Source organism: Microcaecilia unicolor, chromosome 4 (genome assembly GCF_901765095.1).
Source record: "Microcaecilia unicolor chromosome 4, aMicUni1.1, whole genome shotgun sequence".
NCBI classification, from domain to species: Eukaryota; Metazoa; Chordata; class Amphibia; order Gymnophiona; family Siphonopidae; genus Microcaecilia; species Microcaecilia unicolor.
The window spans coordinates 294787276-294806309 of NC_044034.1; the positions used below are offsets into that span (position 1 = coordinate 294787276).

Sequence of the window (19034 nt, forward strand, 5' to 3'; positions counted from 1 at the left end):
CGGAGCTGGATGCTTTGGATTTTCTTGTTAGGAACCAGAGGCATGAAGATGAAGAATCACATTGACCGGGCTTAAAACTGTACAGCTTGCCAAAATGAAAGTTCTCCCCAAGAAGATAAAATAAAAATTAGAAGTAAACCCAACCCCCTCCCACAAAAAAGTATATAACAATGTCTACATCAGGAAAAAAAAGGAAGTTCACATGGAATATTATTTTGCAGGCACTTTTGAAAATAACAGAGTAAAATCACATATACTGTATTTCTATAGCCTTGTGCCACGGACAAAGTCATATCTACTTACTCATCAGAAACCTTTTTTTAATTTTTTCAGGTTAATCTGTTTTGACTCTAGTCTAAGCCTTTTGGGGATCCCCCCCCCCCTCAAACTTATCCCACTGTAAATATCAAAACATCAAAGCCAGGAAGCAGAGTGGCCTCAGCACTTAAATTAAATCTAGCAGTGCCAACTGCCCTCTGCCCCAACACCCCCTTTTCCATTGAAGAATGTGCTCCATGTGCCCCACCCACATCTCAAATTAATACAGAGAAAATATCCACTTCCCTCTCATTCATTAACACTGCATCACAGCAGCAGTGTAAGGACAACATTGCAAGCATCCATCACAAAGAAAAACCATGGCAACTTCATTTATAGATAGTTTATATACAGAGAATCAATCAAGATACATAAGAACTAAACAGAGCGTCGAGCTGGACATAGGATTCCATTTTCACAAGACTTTGGAGGAACAGCTGTTTGTCTTTTTTTCTTTTTGATAGCTAGATTTAAAGTTTTAAGGCATACCCGCAGTCCTTCCTCTTCTGCCAAATGTGTGTGAATGTGTATGTATACACACACAGCAAAACTACCACAACTAATGCAGACTCTGATGCAGCACGCACCCTTATAGAGTGATACTCCATGGGGTCTTCATGACCTTCCCCCACCCAGTATGTCAGGATATCCACAAGTATGGAGAACACAGATTTTACCAGATTGATTTCTTCAGCTGTAGCATATGCTTCTTTCTTACAAATATCCTAAAATCTAGGCAAGCTGGGACATATTCCCACCCCCACCTAAGAACCAGGTTGTTGATCACAGCTATATAATTACCAACTGACTCCAAATCATTTCAATAGACTGAGCCAATCTTGGTTGTGCCCCACACACAGTCTATATGGAGTTGTAATTCCAGTTTCCCAAAGAAAATCAGGAACTTCAAATCCATGGATACACGGGCAATAAAAACCAAAGAGGGCTCAACCTGAATAGATGAGCTGAAATTCGTTGATGACCCCACTAACACATGAGGGTACAGCAAAATATGCTATTTTTTCTGATTATAACTAGACTCTTCTGTACCCAAGGTTCTGGTTTTTCCCCCTTGCAGAGTGTTCTGAAGCTTTGAGTCATCTTTTAACTCAAGAAGAAAAGAAGGACTACAAATGGCGGCATACTCTGGAGTTTATGAGAAAAAACAAAAATCAAGGCTAAGGCAGGGAGTTATCTGGTCTGCTGGTACCAATGGGCGTCACTACTGTGCACGTGTCTATGGAGTATACACTGCTTTAACAAGTTACACACAGAGGCACAATTACAAACAACCATTACAAGTCAATTTTTGCTTCACATAGGCAAAGTGTGACACACATAGTATGAACAATACAATGCAGAATTTCTCCAACACCGAGAGGATGTGCTTGTACTTCCCTAGATGGTACAGAGAGGATGTATATTTTACCATGACACAGATGCGCATGTGTGTGTTTCCCCAGATGGCAGACAGAGAGGATGTGTGTGTGTATGTTTCCCTAGATGGTGCACAGGGAGGATATGTGTATATACATTTACTACATCAACACAGAGAGGGTGTGTGTATGTTTGTTTGTGTTTTCCCAGATGGTACACAGGGAAGATGTATATGTATATTGTGTATATTTCTCCAGAAGAGATACTATAAAAAAAGGCACATGCAATTTGGCAGAAGTCCAGGAGCCAGCCAATGAGGGCTTAAAAAAAAAATTGGCCACCAGCTTTTATTGTTTGATGGCCAAATAACGGCTTTCTGGCACTCTGCATACATGTGAGTCTGATCAGAAGGAAAATCCGGGACCACACAGAGGATGGAATGTCCCTGCAAAAGAGGCAGAGGAGCAGGAAAAGGAACTAGTGAATATTCCACAACGGAAACACAGAATGCTCAAGGGATCAGCATTTATTTCTAAAAAGCAAACCACAATATCAGAAGGAAAAATAATCCAAGAAAATAAGTTTGGACTTCAAAATTCTGGGCTACTAAATCTTGAAAAAAATATACATATATATATGTATATATGTACATGTATATATATGTTTCTCTTGATTTATTTTCCCAGATTTGCGGCACACATTTAAAAACCCACAAAAGAATTAAGAAAACTCCAATATGGCTGAAGTTTCAGGGTCTCCCTGTTCCTATCCCAGTCCCATAATGGAATGGTTTCATCACACAAGCTGAAAAGTTTTCTTTATGATTTCCATATGCAATTTCTCTTAAACAGAAAAAGAAAGTCTCCATGGAAAGAGGCAGTGATACCCAGAAACTGTACAAGGGGATGGTGAGGGCAGGGGAGGCTGTTGGTTTTCCTTTAAATATTTGTTGTTACATTTTAGTGTTTCTACACTATGTACAACTTTGCTGTGTTGTGCTTTATAGTTGGGTCACCCATGGATGAATATGCTATGTCAGCTTACAATTATACAATAGTCTTATTTTGACCCCTCTAAGCTCTTATTCATCTTTCCCCTCCTCTCCCTCAGAAAATTGATTTCATTTTCACTCAGCAAATACATTACTTGCTACTTACAAGGATGCTCTGTACAGGGCCCCCATACTGAAACTCCACCCCCTTCCTTAACCAACACAATCCCCCAAGTGAGAACTTGCCCAGGACAAATGTTCTGAAAAGGGTGGTATATTTCCAACACATCCTATGAACACGTTTCTACTGTCGTAAGCACCACAAGCTGGAAGCACAAGTTGAACTGTGCTAGACTGAGTAGAGGCTATGTCTGTAGCACCAGGATTTATGGAGGCAACAGGGCTACAGAGGAGAGGGTTATCAGACTGAATTCTTCACCCGGCCTCCGGGATCCTATCAAGAGAGGAGGAAAAGCAGACCCAGCACTTTCACTGTACCCAAGAAGCTGGTGCTAGCCCTTTCTGGTACCTTCTTTATCTGGGTCCTTCGACAGTCCGAGAAAAGGTGGCAGCTGGTAACAGCATTTTTTCCTCATACAACTTTCACTTGGGCCACTGTGAAGACATGGGCCCTTCCCATAAGCCTCACAATTCAAAACAGGCAAAACCAAACACAATCAATCATGGGGTTAGGGGAACGATTGGACTGTGCCTGCTGAGTTATGGGGTATCAGAGATGATGAGGCCCCTCGAGGCTCTCCAGTCACAAGATGCAGAGCTTCTTTTTGCCAGTCACCTCACATCTACGTAAGTTATGAAGAGGGGATGACGACAAAGATTTCTCAGCCCAGCATCATGAGGCTATGGAAATAAATAAATTTATTTATTTATTTATGCCAAAGCCACAGGAAAATGGCTGCATTCTTTACCATGGGCTCAAGGAGAAGGTGGTGCTGGCTAGCTTTATGGTTCCCAAAGCAGCCCTTTGAATACAGCAAGAATCAGAACTACTGAGGTCCAGATGTCCCATGTCAACCCAAGGAGGACAACCAAGTCCTTAGTAAGAACAATTCCTGGCTCAGCAAACTGTACAAGCACCATGGAGTGATGAGGCAGGCTCTGCCCTTCAACATGACAGAATTCCATGGCTGTTTTCCACTCCAGAGGCCAGGAAAGGTGCTGGAGCTGGCTGACCAGCCCTCACTCTTCCAATTTTGGAAAGCTGATGGATGATCGTGAGCCTGTTCATTTGCACATGAGCCATGGGCAACATCAGTTGTTCTCAAAGAGCGAGAGAAGGTCATCATTGTTGTTGTTGGGTAGGTCTGGGGGGCCAAGGTAGGACAGAAGCTCCTCTGGGTTTGTAAGTTCTGGAAGAAGCTGGATAGGAAAAAAGCACAGAACTTAATCAATGCTGAAATTATAATGGACACCAATCACAATGGTATAAAGCTAATAGAATGGGCAGGACAAATGTGACCTCACCATGATATAACAGTGCCATGCAAAGTAAAATAAAAAATCTTATACGAAATAAATGCTGAGGCTTATCAGAAAGGTAAATGAGTAAAGATACTCCAGCCACCCTATTAGCCAGGCCCAAAAGCCACACTTTTGGGAAGCAGTTAGGGTCTACTGGCCCGGCAGTTTCCTCCTGCATCTTTGGGTTTCCAGCGCAACTGGAACAGACTTCTGTTGGCCTATGGTTCCATGAACCCTCAGTTGTAACCGCAAAAGAATTTTCTCCCTTTTTTATATCCCCACCTTATCATCTACCAAAAGTCACAAACTACGGCTTCCTCCACCCATCCCTACCTTCCTTTGAGATGGTCACCAGAATGATTTTTTTTGTTTCACTTATATACTGTACTCTGAAACGGACGTCTTTTGCTCATACCTGATCTAAGGAAGAAAGTTCTGCCTTTGAAAGCTTGTCGCAAAATCGATCTTTAGTCCAATAGAAAAAAATGTATCACTTTATTTTCATTTTTGTTTTGTTTTATTTCTATTTATCACTTTTAATGTAGACTAACATGGCAACCACGCTACTTACTCCAGAACCCTGTAACTGCAGCATTTCAAGGCCCAGGCCCAAAAGTCAAATCCAGGTCCTCTGCTGGACCACCAAGGCCAGTCCTATTAGCTCCTTCTGATTGACACAGCACTTGCATTTAGGAGAGCACAAAGGTCAGCAGTCCAGCAAGCTCATTGGTTGACACAAATATCAATCAGTGATAAAATATTAATAATACTGAACTTCTGTAAGCAGAAACTCTAAATGTTCAATGTACTGTGCTGATGGGCTACACCCAGATACAGGAAATCTTCAATGGCTTAACTTCAGAAGGATGAATCTCCAACTCAACCATGCCAGTATGTCAACTGCCACTTTCTGCAGGTGTATGGGACATTGTGAGACCTTCTCATCACTACCCTCAATGTGAAAATGCACAACCAGAACTCATGAATGCAATCCTAGTCCCACAGCTTAAAGAAGTAGCCTGCAAGAACCTCACTTTCTCCCTTCCTCTCCTCTTCCTTGCCTCACAAAAAAAGCTGAGATGGTCATATAGGTCAAAGTACATTCTTGCACAACATAGTCCCCTAACTTTTAGAATGATGGGCTATCTTGTTCCCCCAGCAGAAGCAGGCTCATTGCTTTTGTACCACTGAATTAGCAGTCTGTGACTATTCAAACTTTCCATGGACCCAAACTGCCCACTGCACTGGATTATGTTCATTTCATCATACATTTATTTTCTGTACTTTTTGCAAACGGAAACCTGCAGCTTCTTGACTTTTCTCCCTGCAGCCTGCCACCACTATAGGATTGAAACTCATGCAGAAAGCTGAATAAGTAGTCAAGAGGTTCCACCATGGGAGGGAAGCCATTGAGATTCATTCAAAGGCCTCATAGAGACCAGCTACACAGAGTATAAAAGTTTTGAAATGCAACAAAACATTTAGGGGCTCTTTTACTAAGTTGTGTTAAGCAGCTAGCTTGAGTTTTAGTGTCTTCTGTACTAAACACTTGAGTGGGCAGGAGCTGGGTGTGACACAGATGGTTAAAGTCAGACCTGCCAAAGTTATTCCACCTATTTTGTTGACCAAATATGGCTGCGAAACTTGACAGCCAGTGCACAGGTTGGTACTGTACACTAGTGTCATGACTGCTGTTAGTGGAGCTTTAGTTACCACCACCTCAAGAGAAGGTGGTAAATAGTGTGAGCCTTGAACCTGACAGGGATGATCCAGTCCTGGCTTCACCTCATTGCATGCAAGGGACTTGTAGTTCTGATTTCTTCATTAAATGCTCTATGAAAAGCAAGACTATAAGTCCTGCATGCAATGGGGTAAACCCAGGACCAGATCAGCCCTGCTGGGTGAAACTGGATCCAGTTGTCAACCTTAGGTAGCACGACCATGGCCCTAACATAGATGCATCTCTACCCTTCCAATCCTTCCCCCACCCGTCACCCTGATTCACATCTCAAATCCCCCTAAACTTCACAATGCAAGTCTCCAATCTTCCCACCAAGCCTCCTCACCTGTCCCCATCCAACCCTACCCCTGGACCCTCCCATCTACCTCCGGACTTACCCAGAGGCAAGGGCTGGTGGTCCAGTCGCAAAGAGCGGGATCGGTACCAGTGCCAGACACAGTGGGAACAGGGAGGAACTACACTGGAGCACGAGGTCTTGGCTCTGAGTAAGTCCTGGAAGTGTGTGTGGGGGACATTGAGGAGGGTTGGAGACAGGTGGGAAAGGTTTGTACAATGTGAGATGGGCTTACTAGGAGGATTTAAGACTAGCATCAGGGGAGGTTGGGGGAAATAAAGCATCAGGGAAGGCAGGGGGACTGGGGACTTGCATCAGGTGGTTGGGGGGACTGGGAGGGACAGCTGACTGGGGGTAATGGAGGGGGGACTTGAAAGGGATGGCAGGACCATGGGTAGCTCTCCTGTGGAACGTTAATGCACAGGAAGTGCATTACCTGCCTGATTTTCAGATCGTGGGAGATCTCCCAAGGTCTGTCTCCCACGGCCTTTGCTGAACCTGGATATTCAATGCTGGGCCATTTCCGGTGACCAGCATTGAATATCCGCTTTAACTTTGGTCGGTCCAACTTTAACCAGTCAAGCTGATATTCAGTGCTGGCTGGTTAAAGTCAGACCTGCCAAAGTTATTCCTATTGTGGTGGCCAAATACGGCTGCCAAATTTGGCTGGTTTCACTTTTAAAATCGGCGGATAGCTGGTTCTATCTGCAGCTGATAAAAGGTGTTTGCAGATGCAAGAAGGATACATGTAAATGACTTTTTTCCCATTATTTTTGATAGGCCCCTACACTAACACTTAAAGAAATGCCTGTTGTCACCTTCAACTGTAACCTGAGCTTGGACACTGCAAGGTTAAGGGGCACCATGAGCAGCTGAGGCAGGATTAGAACAAGGATGATCAGGCTTCAGAGCCTTCCACTCTTGCTTTCTGTACTATGGAGACTCTCAGTCTGTGACCCTGTGACAGCAGAAAGACATATATAATGGTAAGGGAGAAGAGCCTCTCCTTCTCCCAGATCTACATCCTTCATATAAATAATGCAGTGAGCTAGTGATAGTTCCTTCCCCCCACCTACCAAGAATCACTTCTGGCTCTAATTCCCCTGTACAATGAAACTGCTGAGCAAAGACAAAAGGTGTGGTTGAGCTGATGCCATCTGTCCCCTTCCTCACTTCTCCATAGCTGCCGAGAGGGGGGGGCAGGGGGGACAAAATTCCCTGGGCCTCCAAGGGGGACCCAGCGCCGCAGTCCCACCCGCCCTCCGTCATCGACTGTCTGCCACTGGGCCGGGCCCCCTGCATTGAAATCACAGCGCCTCTCACCTCCGTGTGAAAGTGCTGCAGGCAGCAGATCACCTCCCTCCGGGCCTCCTTCCCTCCCTGTGTCCCGCCCTCGTCTGACGTAACTTCTGCGAGGGCAGGACACAAGGAGGGCCAAAGGGAGGCGATCTGCTGCCCTGCTGCCTGCAGTGCTTTCACACGGAGGTGAGAGGCGCTGTGATTTCAATGCAGGGGGCCCGGCCCGGTGGCGGACAGAGGGGGGAAGCGGCGGCGGCGACCTCGGGGAGGGGGAATGCGGGGGGGGGGGGGGGGGGGAGCCCGGGGGCGACCTTGCCCCGGGCCCGGCCCAGTCTCTCAGTGGCCCTGCACTTCTTCCCCGCTTTACACAGGAGCTCATTAAGCAGATTCCCCCAGCAGATGCTGACAGACACTCTTCCAGAGATCAGGTTTAGGCCCCTATGCTCAACAGTATACGCGGGCACTAGAGGCCATTAGCGCCATACTACTACTACTACTATTTAGCATTTCTATAGCGCTACAAAGCATACGCAGCGCTGCACAAACATAGCATCCACATTTACCTGCGCAGAATGTTCAGAGGAGTCTAGCACTGGAAACAATGATCGCGCCAGTCACTAGTGCAGATAGCATGCAAATGTAGTCGAGCCATGTTAATGGAGGTAATTTTGTATTCCTCCCCAATGCTCAGAAAAGAGCGCTCAAAACTGCCTTACCATTGCAAAAAATAACGCCAGTTTGAAGCAAGTGTTAGGGTGTTGGAAGAGAGGATTTCTCATGATTCTTTCTGCAAAATCTGCTGGTTTTGATTGCTTTAGGACGCAGAAGGAAGCCTGTGTAAGCCCTTAAGCGCTGGTCATGAGAAACAGCAGACCAAAACATAGTAACATAACATAGCAACATAGTAGATGACGGCAGAAAAAGACCTGCACGGTCCATCCAGTCTGCCCAACAAGACAACTCATATGTGCTACTTTTTGTGTACACCCTACTTTGATTTGTACCTGTGCTCTTCAGGGCACAGACCGTATAAGTCTGCCCAGCACTATCCCCGCCTCCCAACCACCAGCCCCGCCTCCCAACACCGGCTCTGGCACAAAAAGACGTTGGCGTCTATTTCCTGCATCTAAATATAAGCATTGCATCCAAGCTAAAAAAAAAAAGGGCTTACATTTAGGCTTAAGAAAACAGACGCCAATGTGTGCTTCACGTTCGGGTTTTACCAGGCGCATACGGACAGGAGCCAATTTTACCACGGAATTCTTCTGTGCATGTGCCAGCACAATCCTCCCACGCCAAAGCACAATCCTGCTGCCGAACTCCCTAATGCTCAACACTATGAGCGCACCTAAATTTACATCTCATTAGTGTTGAGCATGAGGGCGTTGTTCTTCTGCGCTGTTCTGGTAGTACCTTTGTGGCGCTATTCGGAACAGCGCTGGAGTTTTGAGCATTGGAGCCTAAGAGAATCCACTAAGCACAGAAATCTTTAGTCAGTTTAAGTGAAACCATCATTACCAATCATAGGAGCCAGCTCTGAGGGCGCCAGTGGGTGCTGAGCACCCTCAATATTGAGGAAGTTCCTTCTCTGAGTCCAGGGAGGGATAACTAGTATTGTATTTGGCTGTCCAATAGAGCAGGGTGCCCTCTATGAAGGTGGGAAAGGGAGAATTATTTGTCGAAAGGCCCATCCTTTTTTGCAAATCATATTAAAGGCGGCTTTCTATCCCTACCTGAGTCACCCTGTGTGATCATACCAGGAAGGCAGGGTAAGAAAACCATGGTATATGTGTCTGTTCTTGCCCAACCTGATTGCTTGGCAGTAGTGGTGCTGTAGCATCAAAGGCCTTTGTCACTGTCTCCATATGATGGGAAGGGAAAGGATGGGTGGGAGATCCTGTAGAAGACAGGCACACCTAATCGATCTTAAAGTGTTGCTGGCAATTTTTTATAAAGGAGACTTCAAATCCCAGTGCTTTAGGCATAGTGAGGCATACAAGAGAAGAAGAGTGGATGAACCTCTCAAACATACATATGTACACCCCCAACACAAAACAGGAGAGAAGGAGATGTCAGCACATCGCTCCCCTTTTCAATCCTGAACTCATGGTGAGTTACAGTTCGAGTATAGTACCAGAGGGCTTCCAATCTAAATCTTTATCCAAGGCAATAAAGGAGTGTGAAAAGGACCTGTCCAACGTCACAAGAAGCATCAGTGGGAGAAGCAGGATTTGCATGCACACAAAAGTATTCATGTACATCTCCCATATCACCCAGGAGTCCTTCTCAATCAATTAGAGAAATGCTTACATTTCTTCTGTTTCTTTCCAAATTGGAGGGATTATTGGCACCTCTGATAACCTCAGAGCTTATGTCCACAGGGGCACCTGTTGAAAATACTAACCAGCCTCTTCCCCAACAGCTGAGTGAGGACAGGCAGAAACATAATGCCATTTGCCAAGGCTTGAGCAACTCGCCAGCTTACTCCCTAGAGCAGTAGTACTAAAACTATAGGGTGCTTGTGTTCTGCTTCTGCAGTCATGTGTGCGTATTCATTTTTTGTTTTGTTTTTACTTTTTTTTTTTTTTTTTACTTAAAGGAGGTCTTTATTAACTGTAAGAACAACACAAATACAGCAACAAATTCAAAACTAGTATCCAGTCCAAGTTCTACAAGTCACTAACATTTCCATACAAAGCAACCTCTGACATTTTTCAAGTTTACCCCTGAGAAACAGGATAAAAGGAAAAAGAAAAGAGGGGGAGAGAAACCCCAAATCAGAACCCTAGCCAAAATGAGCTTCCCCAAGGGTACCCCTGACTTTCTTCCATTTCCCCACAGCTTTTCTCCTTATTGCAGTTAACCTCTCCATTCTATATACATATATAGCCCAGTTTTACCTGCTACAAATGAATGGGAGGAATTCCCACTGCTTTCCAGGCTGCTACTAATAGCTTGGCTGCATTTACAAAATGTCCAACTAGGCACGTTTAGGATTTTGTCAAACCAAGAACAGTTCTATCCAGTAAAAATATACATGGGTCCCAGGGAGTCTTGAGCCCCATAAGCCAACTAGACTGGAACTGAAATTTCTTTCAATAAGCCCTAGGGCATTGCCACTGTCTGTGGCCCATAGTACCTGTACTCCCACACTGCCTCCAACAAGCCAAGGTAGTCTGAGGAAACCAATGGTCGAGTCTGGCTGATGTTAAATACAAAGGATACAATATCTTCATATTATTCTCTTGCATGTAAGCAGCTATTGCTTTGTGTGCTAAAGATGCCTCCATATCCTTCCACTTCATTCCTGCCCCTAATATCCCCACTAGGATCATCAAGGATACAAGTAAGGGTGAAGAAGGGTGGAGGGGTCTCGTTCTGGGGAGGTGAAGGTTTTGATTCATGTGGGCTGGGGGGGGGGGGTCTTTTAAAGTTCAAATATAGTTATGCAGGTGCCAGTTGATATTCAGTGCTGGGTGGAATTAGGACAGGGGGAAGATACAGGCGCAAAGGAGATGGTGTGTGTCTGTGTGCTGGGGGGGGGGGGGGGGGGTAGAGCCTTCAGCTGTCCCTGTGTGAGAATCTGAAGGCTCAGTTCTACTCAATCACTTGTCACCGAGGCTCTCAGCTGTGTTTTATAGAAGCTGAGGTGCAGGACAGTCTGACGTACAGCGTGCAAGTCTTATACCATAACAGACATAAATAAGCATTAACCTCCACATTGTGGGAATGCTTTGTGCTTTTTACAAAGGACAGAATGGGATCCTATTTATAACTCTGCTTCTAAAGGAAACAGTTAGCACCCTAAGTCTATTAATAAGCAGGGTGCAAACGGAAGCAATTATGAGATAGGAGTGTCCTGTGGCAGGCTTCAGACACATACTGGAGGAGCTCATGTTTCTTCCACCTTACAAACTCATGGCAATTACTGACCAGCTACAGAATAACTATCAATGCCTATTAATGCCTGCCTGGTGCGAAGGTGGCGGACCTCACGCGTCACCTAGATAGGATTTTAGATAGTGCTGGGGAGGAGTCTGCTGTCTTGGTACATGTGGGTACCAATGACATAGGAAAATGTGGGAGAGAGGTTCTGGAAGCCAAATTTAGGCTCTTAGGTAGAAAGCTCAAATCCAGATCCTCTAGGGTAGCATTTTCTGAAATGCTACCTGTTGCACGTGCAGGGCCCAAGAGACAGGCAGAGCTCCAGAGTCTCAATGCGTGGATGAGACGATGGTGCAGGGAGGAGGGTTTTAGATTTGTTAGAAACTGGGCAACATTCTGGGGAAGGGGGAGCCTATTCCGAAAGGATGGGCTCCACCTTAACCAGGGTGGGACCAGGCTGCTGGCGTCGGCATTTAAAAAGGAGATAGAGCAGCTTTTAAACTAGAAATGGGGGGAAGGCCGACAGTCGCTCAAAAGCGCATGGTTCGGGAAAAGGTATCTTGCAAAGATACCTCACAAACAGGGAAGATAGGGTTTCTGGATAGTGAGGTTGCACAACAGACCGTGGTAGGCCAGGTGCCCTTAAATACAACTAAAGATCAGACAAAAGATGTCAAATCAATAGTGTCAGGTACTAAGCATCATGCAAATAAGAACAACAAACATACTCTGAAATGTCTATATGCAAATGCTAGGAGTCTAAGAAATAAGATGGGAGAGTTGGAATATATTGCACTAAATGAAAAATTGGATATAATAGGCATTACTGAGACCTTGTGGAAGGAGGATAACCAGTGGGACACTGTCATACCGGGGTACAAAGTATATCGTAATGATAGGGTGGACCGGACTGGTGGAGGGGTAGCATTGTATATTAACGAGAGCCTTGACTCAGATAGATTACAAATTCAGCAGGACACAAATCACACCTTTGAATCACTGTGGGTTGAAATTCCATGTATAAAAGGGAAAAAAATGGTGATAGGAGTGTACTACCGTCCGCCTCGCCAGGATGAGCAGGTAGACACAGAAATGATAAAAGAAATCAGAGACGCGAACAAAATGGGCAATGTGATAATAATGGGTGACTTCAATTATCCAAATATAGACTGGGTAAATGTAACATCGGGACACGCTACAGAGATACAATTCCTTGATGAAATCAAGGACAGCTTTATGGAGCAACTGGTGCAGGAGCCGACGAGAGAAGGAAAAATTCTAGACTTGGTCCTTAGTGGAGCGCATGATCTGGTGAGGGACGTTATGGTACTGGGGCCGCTTGATAACAGTGACCATAATATGATCAGTTTTGACATCGACCTTGAAGTAACTGTACACAGAAAGTCAAATACGTTAGCGTTTAACTTTAAAAAAGGAGACTATGATAAAATGAGAAGAACGGTAAAAAAAAACTTAGGGGGGCAACTGAGAGAGTAAAAACTGTACAACAGGCGTGGACGCTGTTCAAAAATACCATCCTGGAGGCCCAGGCCGTACATATTCCGCAAATTAGAAAAGAAAGACGGAAGTCCAAAAGACTCCCGGCCTGGTTGAAAAGTGAGGTGAAGGAAGCTATTAGGGCTAAAAGAAACGCCTTCAGAAAATGGAAGAAGGAACCGTCTGAAAATAACAAGAAACAGCATAAGGAGTGTCAAAGCAAATGCAAGGTGCAGATTAAGAAGGCCAAGAGGGAGTATGAAAAAAAGATAGCATTAGAGGCAAAAAAACATAGTAAAAAATTTTTTCGGTATATTAAAAGCAGGAAGCCGGCAAAAGAATCGGTTGGGCCGCTGGATGACCGAGGGGTAAAAGGGGCGATCAAGGAAGACAAAGACGTAGCGGAGAGACTGAATGAATTCTTTGCTTCGGTCTTCACCGAGGAAGATTTGGGTGGGATACCGGTGTCGGAAATGGTATTTCAAGCGGACGAGTCGGAGAAACTTACTGACTTCACGGTAAACATGGAGGACATAATGGGGCAGTTCGGCAAACTGAAGAGTAGCAAATCTCCTGGACCGGATGGTATTCATCCTAGAGTACTGATAGAACTGAAAAACGAGCTTGCGGAGCTACTGCTAGTGATATGCAACTTATCCTTAAAATCGAGCGTGGTACCGGAAGATTGGAGGGTGGCCAATGTAACGCCCATTTTTAAAAAAGGCTCCAGGGGAGATCCGGGAAATTATAGACCGGTGAGTCTGACGTCGGTGCCTGGGAAAATGGTAGAGGCTATTATTAAAAACAAAATTACAGAGCACATCCGAGGACATGGATTACTGAGACCAAGTCAGCATGGCTTTTGTGTGGGGAAATCTTGCCTGACCAATTTACTTCAATTCTTTGAAGGAGTGAACAAACATGTGGACAAAGGGGAGTCGGTTGATATTGTGTATCTGGATTTTCAAAAGGCGTTTGACAAGGTACCTCATGAAAGGCTACAGAGGAAATTGGAGGGTCATGGGATAGGAGGAAATGTCCTATTGTGGATTAAAAACTGGTTGAAGGATAGGAAACAGAGAGTGGGGTTAAATGGGCAGTATTCACAATGGAGAAGGGTAGTTAGTGGGGTTCCTCAGGGGTCTGTGCTAGGACCGCTGCTTTTTAATATATTTATAAATGATTTAGAGATGGGAGTAACTAGCGAGGTAATTAAATTTGCTGATGACACAAAGTTATTCAAAGTCGTTAAATCGCGACAGGATTGTGAAAAATTACAAGAGGACCTTACGAGACTGGGAGACTGGGCGGCTAAATGGCAGATGATGTTTAATGTGAGCAAGTGCAAGGTGATGCATGTGGGAAAAAAGAACCCGAATTATAGCTACGTCATGCAAGGTTCCACGTTAGGAGTTACGGACCAAGAAAGGGATCTGGGTGTCGTCGTCGATAACACACTGAAACCTTCTGCTCAGTGTGCTGCTGCGGCTAAGAAAGCAAATAGAATGTTGAGTATTATTAGGAAAGGTATGGAAAACAGGTGTGAGGATGTTATAATGCCATTGTATCGCTCCATGGTGCGACCGCACCTTGAGTATTGTGTTCAATTCTGGTCGCCGCATCTCAAGAAAGATATAGTAGAATTGGAAAAGGTGCAGCGAAGGGCAACTAAAATGATAGCGGGGATGGGACGACTTCCCTATGAAGAAAGACTAAGGAGGCTAGGGCTATACAGCTTGGAGAAGAGACGGCTGAGGGGAGACATGATAGAGGTATATAAAATAATGAGTGGAGTGGAACAGGTGGATGTGAAGCGTCTGTTCACGCTTTCCAAAAATACTAGGACTAGGGGGAATGCGATGAAACTACAGTGTAGTAAATTTAAAAGAAATCGGAGAAAAAGTTTCTTCACCCAACGTGTAATTAAACTCTGGAATTCGTTGCCGGAGAAAGTGGTGAAGGCGGTTAGCTTAGCAGAGTTTAAAAAGGGGTTGGACGGTTTCCTAAAGGACAAGTCCATAAACCGCTACTAAACGGACTTGGAAAAATCCAAAATTCCAGGAATAACATGTATAGAATGTTTGTACGTTTGGGAAGCTTGCCAGGTGCCCTTGGCCTGGATTGGCCGCTGTCGTGGACAGGATGCTGGGCTCGATGGACCCTTGGTCTTTTCCCAGTATGGCATTACTTATGTACTTATAATGAAAAGCTAATTGGCATTAAAGAAAGAAAAAACCATCTCAGCCATGACAATGCTGCATAAATGCCTTATAATCTCTAAACCACAACAACCTGGGAAAACTGTCCTTTTAAAGTGCTGTGTTCCAACTCCAGGTCTGCCACCCAGAGAAGGGACATCAGTGAGAGGTCAGCCAAAGAATGCTGAGAAACAGAAACATAGCTTCTTGCTCCTTTCTTTACCGTCTTATAATCGGGAGAAAGGTGTTACAATGTCTGCGGAAGGAAGGTCTAACATGGCTATCTAGATGGCAAACGGAAGACCCTGAAATTGAGGGGATTTTTCAGTCAAACAGAACAGTTGAAAGTATTCACATAACATAGGTGTTGATATTTGAAGTGATTGGCTCATTTGGGAAGTTAGCTAGATAAATCCTGCTGACTGTAGTCTGCCAAAACGTTAGGCCTACAGTAAACTGGACAAGTTGTTTGGTTAACTTTATCTGCACTTAACAGGCTAAATATTGCCATCATGGTATATAACATCCAGTCTGCCCAGTCATTCCTGTGTGCACTGCAAAAACTTTTCTCAGCTGCCTGCCACAGACGTTTGGCTGTTTATATTTATTTAATTTATTTACATTGCCCCTTATCCGAGTCAGTTTTTGTTTCATTCTTCAGTGTTTCTCTACCAGCCTGGGTAGATAGTCTTAACACCCAGTCCCCCTAAGTCTTACCTCTCTGCTTTATGCTTATCCGAATAACTGTTTCAGTGGCCTATCTGGACAGCAACCAACCACCAGCACCAGCCTGCTGGTATTGTCCCAGTTAGATCTAGGAGGAGCTGTTGCCTATGGGCTACAACCTGGCTACCCCATGGCCTGCAGTGACATTAACTTGTATTTTTCTTTCTCTGCCCCTTATGTGGTCCTGATCACCTTTCCCCTTGCTCTTGAGGGAGAAAAGGGTTCAGCCTACCCCTATTTCTACCACTGTCCTCTATACCTGTCCCAAACCTACTGGAAGGTTATTCTAGGCATGTACTATCTTCTCAGTAAAGACCCATTTTTTCATATTTCCTCAGGACCTTCCTCCCTATAACTTCATATTATGACCTTTGGCCATAAATTCCCTTTCTGAGGAAAATTTCCCTTTCTGTGATTTAATCAAAAACATCAAATATTTGACACTTTCTATTATATCCCATCCTTTATCTCTGCTAGCAAGTTCATTTTGACTGTCTCACACCTCTCTTTGTAAGGTTTGTGTTGCAGACCCTGTATCATAGGCCTTTGTCCTCCTCTGCATGTTCACCAACAAGCCAATGTGATCCATAATGCTAATTTACAAACCAGAGTGCCATTTTGTGCTGGCTGGAGAAAGACTAGTGAAGAACAAACTCCCTCCCAGCAACAGCATTTCACCCAGCACCTTTCCATGACTCCTTGCTGAAAACTCACCATACTTACATCAAGAGATGGCTCCTGAACTTCGCCGGCCACTGTCATCCCTGGCTGCCCCAGCATGCCAGGCCCAGGGTTAAATGCCAGGTCACCACTGTGTGCAGGGCCTCCTGTTCCAGGCTGCCCTAGTGATTGCCGCACCTGTGGTGGAGGGTTCCGGTGATGCAGTTGCTGCACTGATTGGCTGCTAAGGTTGGGGTTATGCAGCCCCTGTTGCACAGGATTATGGGAGGGCTCCATTCTACCTGACTGTGCCATCTGTGAGAGAAAGAAAAAAAACCTTGAGGAATGCTGTCACTTACTAATGCACTGAAAAAAAAAGAAAATGGGTAAAACATGGCACATATATGTACTACATCACGCTTAAAGCATGACACGTGCAGGTAGAATGAACAATTCATGATTAAGGACAATCAGAAGTGTGGTGTGCCACAGCACCTCCCAAAGTGTGCTGCGATCAACAGCTGAGCCAGGGGAATGAGAAGCTGTGGTAAACTGCAGTAAGTCTGCAGGAACTACAACACATTTGACAGACCACTGGTTTACCGCTGGATTCTGGCCTCCTCCCATTCTACTACATGTCCCGCCTCCCTGATGCACTGCCTCCCACAGGGTCCACTCCACACACAGCACAGCAATACGTCATAGCCTTACTCAAACCTCCTTGGTCTTATTGCTCCCCGTCCCGGACCCCCATGCATGACATCACCACACTAAGGAGCACCATGATTGGCCTCTTCTGCTGCTATATTCCCCGCCACTGCCACAACACAGTTAAATAGTATGCCATAAGGACACGCCATTTTGTGGGTTTGAGAGTGTGTGGTGACAGTGGTGTAGCGAGCAAGTACTAGTTTAGGAGCAGAGAGCAAGGGCTCGGAGCAAATGGAGCGAGAAGTGGTTGGCAGCATAGCAGTAGAGCAGGAGCAGTAGGATTCAAGGAGCCGACAGTCTGAGACCACAGTAGGGGAACCCCTTAGCTCTACTCCCAACTGTGACATTCAGTTCTCCATTGTCGGACTGGCTGCGTGCTGCCTTCCCTCTCCAGCCATATCTGTCCTCTTCTCCACACACTCAAATGCCTATCAGTCTCAAGTCTCCCCTTTCGCGCCCCCCCCCCCCCCCCCCCCCGCCATTAACAGCATCTTCTTCTGCTCTCCCTCCCTGTGTTTTGCCCGGTGCCCACCAAATTGCCTTCCCTCTCCAGCCATCTCTCTGTCCCCTTCTCCACACCCGAATGCCTCTCTCCCTTCCCCGCTGCCATTAACAGCAACAGCACCTTTTTCTGCTCTCCTTCCCTGTCTGTGCCTTCCCTCTCTACACCTGAATGGTCTCGCCTCTCCCCTCTGACATGTTGCATTAGCATCTTCTTCTGCTCTCCTTCTCTGTCTTTTGCCTTATGCCTTATCAAATCCCTCCAGGAGGCAAAAGACAAGGAGGGAAACTGAGCAGAAGATGCTATCTGTGTTATATGGCTGGGTGGGGGGTTGAGAGGAAGAGACGGGGAAGACCTGAGAGACTACGAACCTTCATTCACAACCCCCTAGAATTGTTTTTCTCCAATGTATGTTGCCTCCACAACATGCCAGAGCCTTGACAGTCTTACTGGATTAAAAGCTTGGACCGGTGCCATGCCTGGGGCAGATCATGAATGTCTCTTAATAGATCTGCTTCTTTAAGCATTTGGGTATAGAGAAGGGGACAGAGATGACTAGAGAGGGAAGGCAACAGCACGCAAAGACATTTTCTTTTCATGAATCTGACCTAAAAATGCCAATGCCATAGAAACACAGAGAAAAAAAACTCCTGTAACCCTATGCTGCCAGGAGAAAGGTAGATGAAAATTAATTGTTTAAAATAGTCAATTTCTTAGAGGTACACTGTAAACTTCAATGGAATTGGCTATATTTTAATTACTGAATCTTAATTATTGAACTGTAAACACAATGTTAATACCCATTTGTTAAAAAATGAGTATTTAAAAAAAAACTGATGGTGTACCTTGACAATTTTTGCACCTTGTAAACGTGCTACGAGATGAAAAAGGATGAAAATCACTATGTACAGGGCTGGCCAGTAGTATCTGACACCCTAGGTGAGCACAAGTTTGCTAGAGTTTCAGGCTATATGGCTAAGTTACATTGCTTACCTATTAATGAATGTATTCTTTTTAAGACAGCCTACTTATTGTTCTAAATCATTTGCTGTTTAACTTCACAGCTCATGACTGATATGGTCTCAAAATCAATGTTTGGTCACTCGCTTCGCTTACGTGACCAACTAATTTTATGTCTTCCTGTCTTTAACAAAATATGCTTTTTTAGGATAGTCAATACCATTTTTTCTGTTTCTGCTGTGTCTTTATTGAACTCCTTTCCATTATATATTAAGATTGAACAAAACTATCTAAAATTAAAAAAAAATGTTAAGAACTTATTTGTTTGGACGATCTGAAATGTAAATTTATAA

General features: G+C 44.8%; 1 protein-coding gene across 4 annotated transcripts in view; it reads right to left on the reverse strand.

The window, feature by feature from the left end:
* Positions 1–646: 646 nt before the first annotated feature.
* The window catches only part of ZMIZ2 (zinc finger MIZ-type containing 2), a 214877-nt gene continuing 196489 nt past the window's right edge, over positions 647–19034 (reverse strand). For all 4 annotated transcript variants that reach the window (XM_030201742.1, XM_030201743.1, XM_030201741.1 and 1 more), the window contains 2 exons: positions 16572–16823; positions 647–4066 (listed from right to left, as the gene is read on the reverse strand). In XM_030201742.1, the coding sequence (XP_030057602.1) occupies positions 3959–4066; positions 16572–16823 (360 nt within the window). In that variant the 3' untranslated portion in view covers positions 647–3958. The remainder of the gene's footprint in view (positions 4067–16571; positions 16824–19034) is intronic.